Source organism: Fringilla coelebs (genome assembly GCF_963513975.1).
Source record: "Fringilla coelebs genome assembly, chromosome: Z".
Taxonomy (NCBI): domain Eukaryota; kingdom Metazoa; phylum Chordata; class Aves; order Passeriformes; family Fringillidae; genus Fringilla; species Fringilla coelebs.
The window spans coordinates 49,056,288-49,072,617 of record NC_140031.1 but is presented as its reverse complement, the minus strand read 5'-3'; the positions used below and the strand labels follow the sequence as shown (position 1 = coordinate 49,072,617).

Below are 16,330 nucleotides of genomic sequence, written 5' to 3'. Positions count from 1 at the left end.
TGATTATATGTCTCCCTGTCTTCTTGGGAGATTCATGGATTTTCTGGTGCCAGAGTGAAATCTAACTGGTAGGCAGAGATAATCCTTCAGTTTCTCATACTCATACTAGGCTTTTCAGAGAAGAGTACTCTGTTAATGCTGAGAGTTTAATAAAAAAATCTTAATGGCTTTTCAGGATTGTACATTTGCTTTGCAAAGATCCTCAGACTTCTTAGTCATAAGGCTGTAAGTGCTTGTCTATTTATTGTACCAGCTGGAAATTTGTTTTCTCAGCAACCATCACCTAGAAGAAAAACTGCAATTACTGTAAAATCATGCATTCTATTTGTCATCAGTTTCCAATTTTGCTTGTACTTTTTGAGCTGTCAGTGAGGCAGTTTGTTGCGAATCAAAACATCATGCAAATCACTCCTCACTCAGGGAAAAACAGAAAAACAGGCTTTCCACCATGGTTGTTCAAAACACAGTTTTGAACACATTCTGCAAATGCAATCATATAGTATATGGGTTATCCAGTTTTAGAGAACCAATTTTGCTGTAATCAGTGTGCACATAAAAATAGATACAAGTAAAAAAGCTTTATCACAGGTATGTCGCTGGTATGATCTAGCAGAGAGGAAATCCACATGTAAGTGAAAACCTGTTATTGTTTCAGTTACTGGAAATGAGCTCACTACTTTCTAAAGCACTGGTCCCAAATCTTCTCAGTGTAACCTGTCTGTAGCTGCCAAAAAGCTCCATTGGGAATTATTAATGGAAGCTTAAAAGATGTAGTGAAAATGTTGTCAATCAGGTCTTCTCAGAAGTGTGTTTGAATTCCTGGAGAGTGTAATGGGGGAAATAGAGAAGAGAGAAGATGAGCAGGGAAGAAATAGTGTTCTTTTTCCTGTAATATGTACTGTTCCACAAAGTGTGAGAATAAACTAGCTGAGACACAGAAAGGAAGACATAAAAATCCCAAACCCATATGTGCTTTCCCTTCCCAGCTACTCCTGTGCTTTTTCTATATCAGTTTTCCTTAGTAAAGTGTTAAATTTTTATATTGATTTTAAGCTGTTTTATCCTTACTGAATCGCTTTTAAGGGTAGAATATAAATTACTTCTACAAGCTTCCAGTAGCCTGGATACTGCAAGGAAAAATTTCAGTAGCAGAAATTTAAATGAGTGATAGATTTTTCTTAATAGCTTGCTTTGTTAAGGCTCCTAAACATTTGTCACCCTCTTGTGTTTAATCTAAAAATTGCATTCTGCTCAAAAACCTGAAGGAACATGAGATCATTTTAGTTGAAACTAGTAGGTAATCAAAATATTTCAGAAGGAGGAGTTTAAATGTCTTTAAGATATTGTGATATTCCTGCCCCTCAGAAACTTCAATGACTTCTTAAAGTAACTTCAAGACTGAATTTCCTTTATCAGTGCAATGTGAAAACAAATTAATTATTTGCAGGTATTATGCTCTTTGATGACTTAATTTCAGAGCACTGGAAAAAGAGATTTAATTCACAGATACTTTCTGGAACTTAAAAGGGTCCTTATTTATTTCTAAAGAGGCACAAAGGTTTCTCTTTAGGTATTCTAAGTGCTAGCAAGCACCCAGTCCCTGAAGATGAATCTGTAGATTTTCAGGGCATGCGGACCTGAGAACTTGTGGTTGTAATGAAACTTTGAAAAAATAAAGCTAAATAAAAGGCCACAAGGCAAGCCATACAGGTAGGTATGAGACCTTCAGACTGGCTATGATTATTTTTCCACAATTACTCACTGGATACCTATTTTATTATCATATTACTCATATATTGCTATTACAATACATCTATACAACCTTTCAGAACCTTTGCTTAAACTTTTAAAAATGCAGTCTAATACTGCCTTAGCAAGGTGAGTGTTATTATATGCTTTACTATTTCTCTGACTTAATTTCATTGCCCCATTTGGAGTTTGAATGTTTTTGGAATATAACCTATTATTTCTTTAGTCTCCTAAGAGCTCAGATGCTAACATATTATTCAATTTGTTTTTGGGTTTTTCCTTGTAACCATCTAATTTTTTTTTTGTCTTATGAATATTTCAAGTAAGTTGCCAGGTAATTCTACATGGTGGAAGGAGGCTGGTCCTGAATACGTGTTTATGAGCTTATTTTCTTCCTCAGCTCTAGGACTGGATGGTGTGATTGGAAACTTTGAGGTGGGAAAAGAATTTGATGCACTGCTCATCAACACGAAGGCTTCAGATAGCCCTTTTGACTTGTTCTCTGCTGATGATTTTGAGGTAATCAGAAAAGGATTGATGACCAAAACGTTAATGGAAGTGATTAGTGGGGAAGGTCCATGACACAGACAGAAAAGGTCTCTTGAGAGTGATTCTGGTGACAGGAATTGGGTGTGCTACACCCCTGCTGTCTGGGCTTCATCCTAGGTGTTCCATGGGCTTTTTTTCTTCAGTGCCACAACACCATGAGCAAAAATGCATGTAATATTTTTAGTGCATGTTTTATTAGCCCAAGATGACAATTACAGTTATGTATTTGCAGTAGCAAATGGCAGCCAAGAATAAGCAATTTATTTTTAGTCATTTCTTAGAGTTCAGACTGAAAAATCACAGCCTGTTCCCAGAGAAAGGTTAGGCTGCCTTTTCTACATTGCTGTTACAAAATGAAGCAAGAACTCAAGATGGCTAATTTGAGTTAAAAGCACAGTTTTTATGTCAACATTAAAGCAATGTTGGTTTTATGGTATGGAAACACCTTCTCATTTAAAAACCTTCTCTGACTAAAAAAGATATTAAAGAGCAGTCACTGAAATGTATAGATGTGGTCAGACAGCCTGGAAACAATTCCAGTTTTGTAAAAAGAGTTATTTTTAAGTTTAAATATAAACATTTTAAGCTAACTTATTGATCTTAGCACTTTACAAAAGTTTAAATTTTTCCTTATTTTTAAAAAGTAAATGATGTATGTTAAGTTTTGATTTCACTGTTACTAGAAATATTTAGGAGAAGTGTTTTTATCAGTTCTTTCAAACATCAAATAGTTATGATCTGGGACAGCACATATTGCTTTCTGAATTTGTTTTCTCCCATTTTTTTAAAGGACACTCTCCAGAAGTTCCTGTACCTAGGTATGTTTTGATTTTCAGCTCAAGTTGAATTCTCATTTCCTGTATCAAATGTCTAAATTAATGTTGGGGTTAATAAAAAATTTATTTTTACATAAGTAAGTATACATTTGTTTGCAGTAATTAAATATATTTATTCAACTCTTATATGAACATTAACATGTTCCCAATAATTAGCATTAATATTTGACATTAATTAATACAGTCTGGTTCATAATTGTTGGTATGTCTGGGCAGTGTCTGGACCGGGGCTTTGCTGCTGCTGTGTTGTGATGTTGGGGTGCCTGATGCCAGCTGTGGGCACAGCTGTGTCACGCTGTAATGAGACTTTTGCTGTCCTGAGGAGCTGTCTGGGTCACACCAGCTTTTTTGACGTCTGGTTCCCAAGCCAGTTCAGATACTGTGCAACAAATCATTTTCTGTACAGATACATAAAATTTTGGGGGTTTGGATCTACTAAATATACAGAAAATGCATTACACTATTGCAGCAGCTGAATGCTATGTTTATTTAAAAAAAAAAATCAAAACACATGGATTGTTAAATATTTATTAGTTTTTGTGGTTGCCCTGACTATTTCTCTCCAAATGGACTTTCTTAGTTCTAGGAGATGGTTGCTGCAAATAATGCAGTCTACAAACTGTGTTTGTAGACTGCATTATTGTCATTAATTAAATCAGCATTTGTATTTATGAGCAAATCTCAGTTTTGACCATGTTATTTCAGGTGACGATCGGAATATTTCTGAAGTGTATGTGGCTGGAAAGCAAGTGGTTCCTTTTTCAAGCTCTGTATAAATCCATTTTCTGTTTGCAAAATCCTCTGCTGATCATTCTGCATCTGATTTGGAAGAGATTGATTAAGCGCAGTGCCTGATCACCAGGAATGACACCTCACTTTTGGATAATGTTAAAAAACTTGCATACACTGAAAATTTTGTCAGACCTTTCAGGAATTCCTGTACCGAAATTTTCTTAGCTCTAGAGGGAATGGCTATTTAAATTCCTTTGTAAAAATAGCGTTTGTGCATTGACTGGGGATTTGATAAATACCTTATTTAAAGAGGGCATCTGCTGCTCTGTTTAATAATAGTATAGGAAGCATTATGTGGTACAATGAGATGCAGTTTTCTATAGGAATTAAAAAAAAAAACCCAGTGCTTGTAAATTGATTTTGCAGGTAATGAATGTCATGGAAGAATGCAATTTCTGTAATACTGTTATCAAGTATGGAAAAAATCAGTGTCCTTTTAGAGAATGCAGTTTTCAGTTTTTCCTATGAGCTTTAAAAAAAATTAATTTAAAACATTATTTTTTAAGAAGAGTTAAGCCAGAAGTATGTGTTTATAAATAAATAAGGGTCCTTACTTAAAAGTTTAGGATTGTCATTTGTAGTCAGACACTCCGTTGAATTACCTTGATCTGAGTGATGGCTGAATGAAACTTCTGTTAAATTAGAAGCAGGCACTAAGTTATCTCTGCAGGCTACACAAAGGCAAACAAATTAAGAGGGTTTTCTGGGCTAGAGGGAGTGCTTCATTTAGTTCAGCATCCTGCAGAATCTTCCCAAACTCATTTGCTCCTGACTGTTCAGACAGGATGATATGATGGTGTCCCTTCTCCTTTCTGTAAGGGAAGTGAGTGCATTTAAAAATTTCTGGGAGAAATGGTCTCTTTCTGGCCATTACCACCTTTGACTTGAGGTGAAAATCATCACTGAAAAAAGCAGCTCAGCTTTACTGTGCTCTTTGTGTTTTTCAATGTGGCAGCCATAATTCTAGCCCTGTAGAATTCCAGGATTCCAGGTAAAAAATATGCCCTTTTTGTTTTGGAAATCTGTGTGACTTCCTTTCCTAAAATGGCATATTTCCCTGCTTTTTTGCTTTTTCTTTTTATTTTTTTTTTCTTTTTTTAGATTTGTTTGATGAGGGGATTTTTTTGTTTCTCTGTTAGGTTTTTGCAACACAAAGAATGTACGTTTTAATTTCAGGGTCATTGGAGACCAGTATTGTATTTAGATACTGTAAACATGAGTTGAATATGGTTTTAAGGCCTACTTCAAACTTCTTTGATTTCACTAAGCCTTGTTTTGCACTTTTATCTCACTGCCTGGGGATATAGGACTTACCTCTGTTTACAAAACAAGGGAGGTCACTGCACCAAAGTTTCACTACGTGTCTACTTCAGAGAGAGTGCTTGGCCAATGCCACTCATAATGTTCTGATTTTAAAAGAATTTTCAGAGCTTATGTATTGTTATGATCATGCCTACATGAGACAGCATAGCGTCAGGGGGAAGTGTAACAGGTAATTTGGGCACTAATTAGAGCAGTACAGTCAATGTTCAGTGTGGTTTTCTTGCCAAAGCTGAGGGGCTGTCCCCCTCTGCAGGGAATAACCAGGAGTGCCCTGCAGACATCACCTGGATGCAGCCACTCACGGGAGCTGGCTCAGGTACCCTCCTGCCAGCTGCGCCGTGCCGCTGCCTGCCGAGGTACAGCCTTCCTACCCACTCTGTTCCTAGGCTTCTAAGGCTTTAGGAGTCAAGATCTGAGGATTAAGATTTACACATTCCATCAGGGTGTCTCCTCAACCATTATGTTTTGCATGTGTCCCAATCACCTAGACAGTAGCACACTTGTTCAGCAAATAACAGCCTTCAGCTCTTTAACTTGCTTTCCTGATTCAGGGACATTTATTCTCATTAATTTTGACGTGAATTTAATTGACCAAATTTCACATTTCAAAACCAAAGAACTGTGAGACACATGTTTTAATCCTCCCAGTTACTGTTTGAAACTATTTCTAGGGAATTACATGGTTTTCAGCTTTGGCTTTCCTGTGGTGAAGAAAGATCACACAGGCTTGTGTACAATGTATGCTAGTGCCCTACTTCTTTGTCTCCAGAGCTATGAATTAAATCAATGCTTTTATTTTAGTGGTAGTCTTAACTGTCTCTGACTTAATTGTTTTCCCATTATTTTGTGGTGTTTTTAAGAAAGGGATTCAGCATTTCTTAAAATACTTTTGGGGGGTGGACAGGTTGCTTACTTGCAATATGAGAACACTCTAAAACTTTAACAAGTTCAGGACTATACTGGTGGCCCAACTACAAAGGGAGTCTAGAATAACTGCTGCCAGTGATCTTTGTATCTGAATTTTTACTGGGTCATGAGCAGTTTGACTCTTGTAAATTCAGGGACAGGGTAGGAACTCCTCTTTTGATTATAGCTTTTCTAATGTCTCGTACCCAGACATAACCCACACACAGCAATGAAAAATCATCTTTTTAAGAATATCAGCTGGAGGAGGAACTCTGCCTGCAGGTAGTGCCTGTAGCACTCTGCAATGCCCAAGACCAGGAGGAGCAAGGGCCAAGATGGATAGCATTACATTAAATGCTAAGGTGTTAAGGGGCAAAGGAAAGAATTCTGAATTTGATGTTTGCAGGGGCCAGTGGAGGAGTTCATATAAAAAATGAACTGAGGGTCTTTTGACAGCAGCATTTAAATAGATCTGAATGGAGAAAAAATGTACTGGCAGAAAAGCTAAGTGGGGTCATCTAAGGCAGTCCCAAAAGCTCGTTCAGTGGAAGATGGCTTATGTACAAAAATTTAAAAGTGTTAGGTCTCATACAAAGAATGTAATAGTCAGAATTCTCTGGAGCAATTTAGGGAACATTACCCACTAAGGATCACTAAGGAGCCCACTGTAAATCTTGGTCCTTGAGACTCTGTGCCTGTGTGTAGATGGCCAAGATATTTGTTTAGCTGGGGGAGGATCAGTGGATAAAAGCTGAGACTTACACATGTATACTACATGCATCTCAAGACTACAGCTATGCTTCTTCCTTGGATAGATGGCCTAGTACATGTGCACTTTGAAGCAGGACAAGTAATGGGCTCAGATTCTTAGTGTCTCTTGTAGAGACTGGAGCATATTTGGAAGGCAGCTGAGCCTCCAGTGTAGTTTTCTCCAGAATAAGCTGAATTCTTGTATACCAAAACCACCCTGCAAAATAAACCAAGGTTCAACAAGGGAGAATGATTGGGAATTTGGAACAGCACTGTTGTCTCAAATCAAAGTACTAATAGAGGCTAGAACTTGAACTATTCCCCATCTGTCCTCATCCTGTCACAGAACAAATTGAAGCAACCCTCTTCTACCTTCCTCCATTTTCCCCAACACCACCCCCCCCCAAAAAAACTAAACAACCAAAAAGGCCCCAAACCTTATCATGAAACAACTGAACATTAAGAGGATATGAGTATGTGGAAGAAAATAAAGGAATAATTTTCAGTCAGTCTAAATTGAAAAATAAGACAGTATAAATTGATTGAAAAAAGATAAAACCTCTGGAAAAATGTACATGCAACAGATTCCAGATGTCTCTTCCCAAAGTTTTCTTACCAGATGGTGGATGAGATCTTTCTTCTTAATATGTCTTTATGTTGAATGGTAGCACGCCATTCAGACAAAGGGAAAAAATAAAAAAAGGGTATTTGTGTAGAGCTTGCTTGTTGGGACAATATGCTTACTGTGTTCTATGGTCAAATGAGCACTTATTTATTATAAATAGAATGCATTTGAATTACTGTTATATGTTGATCTCATTGTGTCACTTTAGGTTTTGAAATACTAGTAAGAATTGCCTATGCATTATGCAGCATTATTTGAATTATTCATGTGTGGCAAGTGGAGTTTTGCACTTTAAAATGTTGCCTTGGCCTGATGTTTATATTTATGCTGTATTTTTGTGTAATCCTAAGGTTTTGTAGGGGAAAAAAAGTGTATTTTTTCACTGTACTGAAATTTTCAATAAGTTGGCTTTCTTTTAGAAAAGGAAACTTTAAAATTACCCTGTCTAAAATCCTGTGCCTGATTATACACTCATGAATGGAAAAAATTATAATGGTTTTATGGACTTGAATAGTAGCATTTAATGTAAAAAGAAGTGGAGATAAATAGAATTTTTTTCAAATATAATTGTGATAATGCAATGCAAATTAGCAAAAGGTATTACTGTTGAATAGCTACAGTTAAGTTGAGCAAAGGAGAACATAGCTATTCTTGATTATTCATTAAAAAAGAATACTTAAGCCCAAGTTCTTTCAAAGGATATCCAGTTTTAAAAGGAAAAGCCATTAATGTCATTACTCAGATGAGCTGTTTAAAAATATTATTTTAAGCATTTCCAGGAACAATCCTTAACAGATGATAAGGTGGACATCTTTGAAAGTTCTGGATATTCATTAATAAACTATGCTGCTTTATTTGCAGCCTGGTGTGTGTTAGGAGTCAACTCACCTGTAAAATGATAGTGTAGAGTCACAGAATAAGCGGGGCTGGAAGGGATCCTCGAGGATCATCGTGTCCAGCTCCTGCCCCTGCATAGCACCATCCCCAAGGACAGATAAAAAATTAATTTCAGAAGACATTTGAAAATACTGGTAGCAGAATACAAAATACTGCAAAGTAGGAAGGAGATCGATCTGAGGAACTAATAAAAAGAGGATGACATGTCAGTGAAATTTTAGGTGTGAAATGCTCAGAAAAAAAGATACATTCTCAGGTAATGATCTGTTAGATCATGGGTGTCATTCCTTCTGAAAGTCATGGAAGTCCAAAACCTGACCAAGTTTCCAAAGCAGTTGCTTACATGCTCAGTGATACAGGCCCAGATACCTGCTCATGGCATCATTATGGAACTCTTCACAACTTCTAGAGGTCAGCTCCAAGATTTAAATCAAAATCACCTGTAATGGCCCCAGAGGAAACACAGTGTAAGGGCATATTATGTTTTATCTACACCTGTCCTGTGAAACATTTAGCACTGGCCAGAACGGAGGCTGGATTAGTCTGGTCCCTGTGAAGAATTTCTGTTTGTGCGTGCCCCAGACATCATTCCTGTCACGTGCCTGGTGATGCAGGGATAACCTGACATCCAGCACTGACAATCAGCCTGGTGTGGCTGAAGTGACTGAATACAAACTATTTTAAATATCAGATTGTTTAGAAATTAGGCTCATTGCTGAGACCAAAGTGTGCATTTTAAATGACACAATCATATGTCCAGTACTGAGCATACTCGGACTTTGGCTTAAATCTGTGGGGTTTTTAAGCCCTTGTACTGTTTGTGCAACAACGCGTGCTTCTCTCAACAGAGAAACCAGCAAATGACATCCCAAGGTATGAAAAAGTAACAAAAAAATCAACAAGTGTCATTCCTGGGAAGCCAAAAGGACATCAGCAACATTAACAAGAATCTGTTGTTTGCAGTTAATAGAACTGTTAGTTTATGTGGAAAGGCTGAGCAATGTTTTTGGGAGGTAGTTCCCTGGAAACTTCAGTGGAAATTCTTTCTTAGAAAATGCCCAGAATCAATGTGCTCCAACCAAAAGGTCCTTTGTGGCTTCTGCAGAGACAATCACTTCTGCAGAGGTGAATGCATTAGTCATGGATGGACCCTCACTTCTTTACCCTGTCATGACTCGTGTGTATTAGCTTTAATTCTGGTATTGGTTTGTGGTTTCTCATAGACTGAGTCTCAGTTTGAAAATAACTGTGGTAAAGGAGTGGAGCTGGGAGAAGGATAAAGGGCACTCTTACACCAGTCTGCCTAATGCTCCAGGAAAATCTATTTGTCCCACCAGGCAGATGTTGTTACGTTTGCACAGCTCTTAGACTCATGATTTGGCTTAATGAGTCAATTCATAACTCAGTTAAACTCAGTCAAGGCTAGGACATAAACTATGAACAGCTGACAAACACACAAAGACGTTTTTCTGTGATCTGCATTTAAGCCATCAGCAGCTTTCCTTGGCCAAGTGCTCCTACGCATATTTAGACACAAAAACCTGGAGATAAGCCAGCAGGAGAAGGGGCCAGGTTTGGTGACAACTGAAGGCTGTAAGCTGCACCCTGTCTGGCCTCGTGGCTTTGGAGCTGGGTTGTGTACTCACTCCTCTAACAACTTCAAGTGATGAAGCTCTAAGAAAGCATTAGCATGTGCTCCTTACCTGAGGATATTTGCATCCCTTGCTTCAAGACAAATTTTCTTTCCCCAAAGGAGAGTTCACATCTTGCTGGAGTAAGTTTTTCTGATGCTGATTTGTCTGCTTGTCACCTGTTGTGCATAAGCTCTGGTTCATGTGAAAATGCCTAACTGGAGTTAATGTTGTTGAATTTATCCTTCCTTTTGTACTTGTGCAGTTTCAAGGAAGAACAATGTATTAGGAGAAATGGTATATGCAATTTCCACTGTTCTGCTTGGTTTTGGTCATGCTAAATAGGAAGTCATGTACCGTTGAAACAAAATAAAGAGGCCTTGTGTTTACACCAACCCTCATCTCTTTCTGAATTTGACTTTTGAGAAAAGAGAGAAAGCTGACTAATAAACAATGAAGGCCAAAATACATAGCAACATACCCTGTTGTCTGGGGAACCTGGGCAACCCCCCATCACAGGAATTTTTAGTATGTACAATGCTATTTTTGGGGATCTTTTTTCAGATTCAAAGCTCTTATAGGTTTTGATGTATCATTATTACCAGCTTTGTTGGCTTCATAATCAAAGCCCATGTTTTTGGTTGTTTTTTTTTGTGTTGAAGTATGCTGTCCTGAGATGCTTGCTTCTTCTGCTTAACAAAAGAGTCACATGTCCTTTGATGTGTGTTTCTTCACTTTATTACTTTTCAAAGCTTAGGCATAAAAATCTCCCCAGTCTAAGCAGGTGTGAAACTCACCAGAAGTGGATTTTGTTAAAATGAAAACTGCCATAAGAGGACCACTGAGGAATTGCATACTGAAATGTTGAGAATTACGTACAAGCTGTTATCAACTTGCTCAAAATTTTGTGCACAAAAAATAAAGCTATTCTGTATTTCCACCAATGAGCAGAGAACAGAAAGTGAAATAAAACTTCTCTATAGACTACTTTTCTTACTAGGAGGGTCCATTTAGTCTTTCAGCATGGGAGTTCTGCTACTTGACACTTTACTTTTGAAAAACACCATTAAGAAATGCTTTTGCAGTATTTCACCGGAGTGCTCTGTTGAGACAGCTGTTCAAAGTAGTGTGAGCTCCAGATGTGAGCAGAGTTCTTATGGTGTAGAGGGTTTCCAAGACAATTTGAAAATCTGAGAGCCTTTGGTATGCTCTCAGTAAATCTCAATATATTATTGTCTGTTTCACTACAATGATTTGGTGCAGGCACAGTTTGTACAAGTGAAAACAGAGCTTGCAATCCTCCCAAAAAGTCACTGTATAATCCTGAATACTTCATCAACATAAATTTATCAGTCTTCTCCCATGACTGTAAAGCAGAAATTCTCTTGATTTGAGATCAGATACTGGATCATTCATATTTCAGCTTAATGGGTTTGCAGTCCATGACTTAAGAGCATAGTAAAAATGCAAAATGCAGGTTGCTTGCCCCATGCTTGTAATGTGTAATCAGCTGTCTTCCTTTCAAAGCATGTGACTGCATTCTTGCATTATTTTTAATTAAATTTGGCCTTTAGGAATTGCCCTGAAAATATGGCATAAAGGCCATGAACAGCAGGAGGGGAAAAAAGCACTTTTTCCTGCCCTATTTCCTGAGGTATTTCATACCAGTGGAAGCAGCCCAGGGAGGTGGGTGGAGGGTGGTACCTGCCTGTGCTGTTCTTCCCTATCCCTGCACAGGCCTTGTCCCTCTTCTCTCGGAGCATGACTCCTCAAGGCTGGCTGGCAGGACATCTACAGTCATCCTAATCCCCTGAGAACTGGGATTAGCCCCTGACACCTAGCCCTCTGAGAACTATATCAGCCCTCTGAGAACTATCAGCCCTCTGATAACTATATCAGCCCTCTGATAACTATATCAGCCTTCTAAGAACTATCCACTGCCCTCTGAGAACTATCCTTCCAGGTGTTTCATCACTTTTTGTGAACTCTTCACACCTCTGAAGCATCCCCTAGATCCAGTCCATCCTCTAGAGAAGCAACTGCTTGCGTGCAGTTTGCACTCATTGCCCTGCAATGTCTGCCACCATTTCATCCTTTTGCCTCCAAACCCATGTAATCCTTCCATCAAAAAAGTCCTCCAGGCTCCTTGCAGTACTGAAATCTGCAGTGGAGAAGAGGACATGGCCTGCCCAAAGAAACACCTTGTTGTTTAGCCATGACAATGGTGTGTATAAAACCACTGCCGGAATAATAGACCCCGCCAGGAGCACAGACCCTGCAGGGTTTGCCGAGCTCCCTGGTGGTGCTGCCCGTGGAGCAGATGTCACACAGACTGCAGTGCTGGGGGGGAAGGTGGGCCAGGGCAGCCCCTACAGTGCCTTACCTTGTCCCAGTCACACAGGGGTGTGTGACAGCACATCACACCTGGCTGCAGGGTCTGTGCCGGGCTTCGCCGTAGATCCTTCCAGAACTGGAAGCTATCGACTCAGGTGTGTTTATGCTTGCAGCCAGCCCTCTCCATTATTTTCTAGTTCTTTCCTGCAAAATGTGATTTTATTTAATTTAAAGTGCCTGGTAACCTTTTTCCAAAAAGAGGTTTGCTGCTGAGTGCGAAGAAAGTAGATGTACTTTTAGGGTGATATAAAAAGAAGTACACATTTGTGTACAACACAAACTAGTGATTTAGAGCACTTGAGGATTCACTGTCAAAGGTATTCAAAAAGCATTTTTAATATGAATTTCCAGAAGCACAGCTTAACAAAGTTCAATGACAAGCTTTACATACTACACGGAGGAAATATACAAAGTAAAATCAGATAAGAAATTATTTAGAGTTATTTACTGGGAGACATAGAAATGGTAAGGATGCAAAAGGGGAGACTGTCCTTCTGAGTCATGGGATTCAGGATGGACCCCCTCATTTTCTAAACTACCAGCAGATATCTGTCAAGTTGCAATCCCCCATGAGTACAAGGGTGGCACTTGTGAGATTTCTCCCAACCTCCTGCAGAATGAATCACCTGGCTAGGTGGTCTGTAGCAGACTCCCACCAGGACATCCACTCTGCTGACATTCTCATGATCTTTACCCACTCAACCTGACATCATCATCACGGGTTTCAATCTAATCTAAACAATCCCTCACAAGCAGTGCTACCCCACTGCCTCTCCTGCTTCACTTACCTCTTCTAAAGCTCTTAAAGCTACCCAAGAAAGAAAGTAAAATTGCATCCATTGCAAAAAACCCTCTATTTTCTTCTGGTAAATGTTATCTGTAAATTCTGCTGGGAATTTTCTGTTGTGGGACTAAATAGGCATCAAGCTGGATTAAGCAACTCTTTTTCCTACATAATACCCATTCTGTGGATTCATAGAAGCCTTCAGCCATCCCACTGATGACCCTGGCCCTTCTATCTGAAGCTGTCAGTACTGCCTATTTATCTCCCAAATAAAACAGACCATTTCATAAACCTGGAAGCAGCAAAACATTTTGGATGTTTTGCAAGAGCCAAACAGGCTGACATTTGCCTGAAGCCATTAAAATATCTTGTTTCTCTGTGCTAAGGCTGATAGACATGCTGAGCTGGGAATCGCTGGAAGGTGGTATCAGATTCAGGGTTCACCAGACTTTAGAAGAAATATTGTGCAGCTAACATCCTTCACTTGATCCAAGGCTGATTCACAACATCAAACTTCCACCTTTTCCTCCTTCCTGTACGAATGTGCTGTGTGGTATGACAGCCATTATGGAGAAGCTGGCAGAAACTCTATGACAGGGCACAGAAGGAGGGGAGAGAAGGAAGAGAAGGGTATTTCCTCCTCCTCACTGGCCCTTGTGTATGTAAAAGCTAATTTTTAAAATAGATCCTTTCTGACAGAAATGGAGTACAATCAGAATGTGGAATGTTGCACTCCCAGTAAGGACATGAGAGGAGCAGGTGGTGTCGCCCTGGCGGTGCTATCTCCTTTTGGAGATGTTTTGTGTGTTCTGGCTGATGTGCATTCTGTAAGCACTACCAGAACTTTATGTTCTGGGAGAAGTTTAAAAATTTGCATCCAACTACAGACATATCTGAGGTCTGACCTCAACGAATTTAAAGCTTGACTGCAACAGGATGCACAAAGTGCAAAATACCACTTTGGATCATGATTCATACTCCTGTTATTCACAGGAGCTCTCAGGACCAATTTTTTTTAATTGTCCTGAAAAAATTCAGACACTGTGGTGACAACTGAGGGATGGCTGGACGAATTACATGATATTACTTATAGCAAGGATAAGAGTTAGTGAGTTGTTTCTTGAACCCAAGATTACCATGTAACCTCAACATCTTCATAGACCATAAAAATTTCAACTGGCTTTCTCTTGGAGTAAGGTCACAAAACCAAGGTATTAGACATTACCAAGAATTACTTCATAATAACCACTACAGCCTTTTAAAAACACTTACTCATCCTTTTACTCCAGAGAGCAAGAACAACAGCAAGGCCCCACTGCTTTTAATGTTCTTGGCAGAGCCCAGGAGAGACCAGCTGGATGCTGTGGCTTCTCTGCCAAGACAGGGGGTACAACAATGAGCACCTCCCTCAGCCTTGAGGATTCACCTGCCGGCTCTGCCCCTCCTGGAGCAAAGGAAGCCAGTGATGACCGCTTGCAAAGGTCTAAGCAACTTGCTCTGACAGACACTGAAAGATTGCATTGTATTGCTCCCCTCCGAAATGTTTGTGCTGCTTTGGAAGGGTTAAACCTTTCTACAGGCATAATTTAACCGAACACTTCTAGTCGCAACAGCATGTGAAGATTTTTATCAGGAGAATTTTTGCCTGTTCAGTAAACACTACAGCCTGGTTACTGAAAATGTCTATATAATTGTTTTGGGTGGTTCTGTTACTTAGGCAGGTTTCTGAAGTGTTAATTGTGATATTAGTGCTAAATGCACTGAGCTGTCTTTAGCATTTACTGGAATTGTGACTCACTGAGCTGACTAAATTGCTACATGTTTAACTTCAGAACGAGGCAGAGCTAATGTATTTCAAAGTGGTATTTGATAAGCAGATTATTCCACTGCCTACAAAAATCCATACTAATAATTAGATAAAATTAAGTATGAGAATTAATTGCGTGGTGTCTCTCACTGACACAAATAGCTCTCACACTCCTCTCTGCATTTTGCTTGGTCTATTCACCATGCAGAGTGTGACTACCTTGAAGCAACCACAGCCTCAACATTGTGTACTGGACTTTGAGACTTGTATTTTCACATTTTATTATATCATCATAAAAACAGAACAAACACTCTTATCTCCTATTACAGCCATTTGCATGACAATTCATCTAAGCATGACAAAAGATTCCTTGTTGCAAATCTTTATAAAATCATAAAACAGGAAAAAAAAATAGTCCCCCTTTTCTCCCAAGTCAGATCAGATATGGGCAAAATTCACGTGGAGCCCTATAAAGAACAATCATATTAAACCTTCATTGTTGTTAAAGGAAAAGCGTTTGGAAATCCAAAAAGGGACTTGAAGCACAAAGCACCCTCCTGGATGATCCACATGGCCGCTTGCAGTGCTTTGTGCAAGGTTTTGTTGTGCTTTGCCTCTGGGCACAGGTAAAGTGAAGTCAGTATGACTTGTTGAAACTCAGTCTTCCCTGGCATTTGCAGTGAATGTGGGGGTATGAGACTGCTCCTGCTGGAGCAATGGTGACAGAGGAGGTCCTGTTCTCCCCTCTTGCAGGCTCAGCTCTGCCTGGTGACTTGGAGCATTTTTTCCATCTGATAGTCCCTTGTCCCAGCATCCTGGGAATCAGCAGAGGCAATATGTTGGGCATAAATACTCACCCCTTCCATGGTGCCCTTGGCAGGGCCTGGCTGCTTCTGCATCCACAAACTGCTGAAACTCTAGATCCATCATCACAGTGGTGGGGTGGCCCCGGGTGGTGACAGCCCCAGGGCACCATGCCCTGGCCTTTTGACCCACTCAAAGTCCTTCTGAGCTCTGGTGCTTACCTTAGGGCCAAAGTGACCTGATTGTGCCACAGCTTGGCACTATCAGCACACATAAAACAAACACACCTGCCTGAAATATTTACTTGTCCCCAGAACTTTGTTCTGGGGCTAGCCAGTGTGACCGACAACATCTTTAATTGAAAAAATGGGGTCGTTTTGCCCCTAGTTTTTAGCCTTGGGAAAGGGGAGCCTTAGGACCAGTTAGTTTATTTTATTTGACTATTTTTCTACAAGCAGTTTCCTCATGTTGAAATTTCTTGTA

The 16,330-nt window shown here is 39.5% G+C and overlaps 1 protein-coding gene across 1 annotated transcript in view; it reads left to right on the top strand.

Moving 5' to 3' along the window:
• GDA (guanine deaminase) overlaps nucleotides 1-10,392 on the top strand; it is a 29,776-nt gene extending 19,384 nt beyond the window's left edge. Inside the window, exons 12-14 of the mRNA XM_084225963.1 lie at nucleotides 2,150-2,268; nucleotides 3,089-3,116; nucleotides 3,840-10,392. Coding sequence (XP_084082089.1) covers nucleotides 2,150-2,268; nucleotides 3,089-3,116; nucleotides 3,840-3,910 — 218 coding nt within the window. The 3' untranslated portion in view covers nucleotides 3,911-10,392. The remainder of the gene's footprint in view (nucleotides 1-2,149; nucleotides 2,269-3,088; nucleotides 3,117-3,839) is intronic.
• Nucleotides 10,393-16,330: the final 5,938 nt, after the last annotated feature.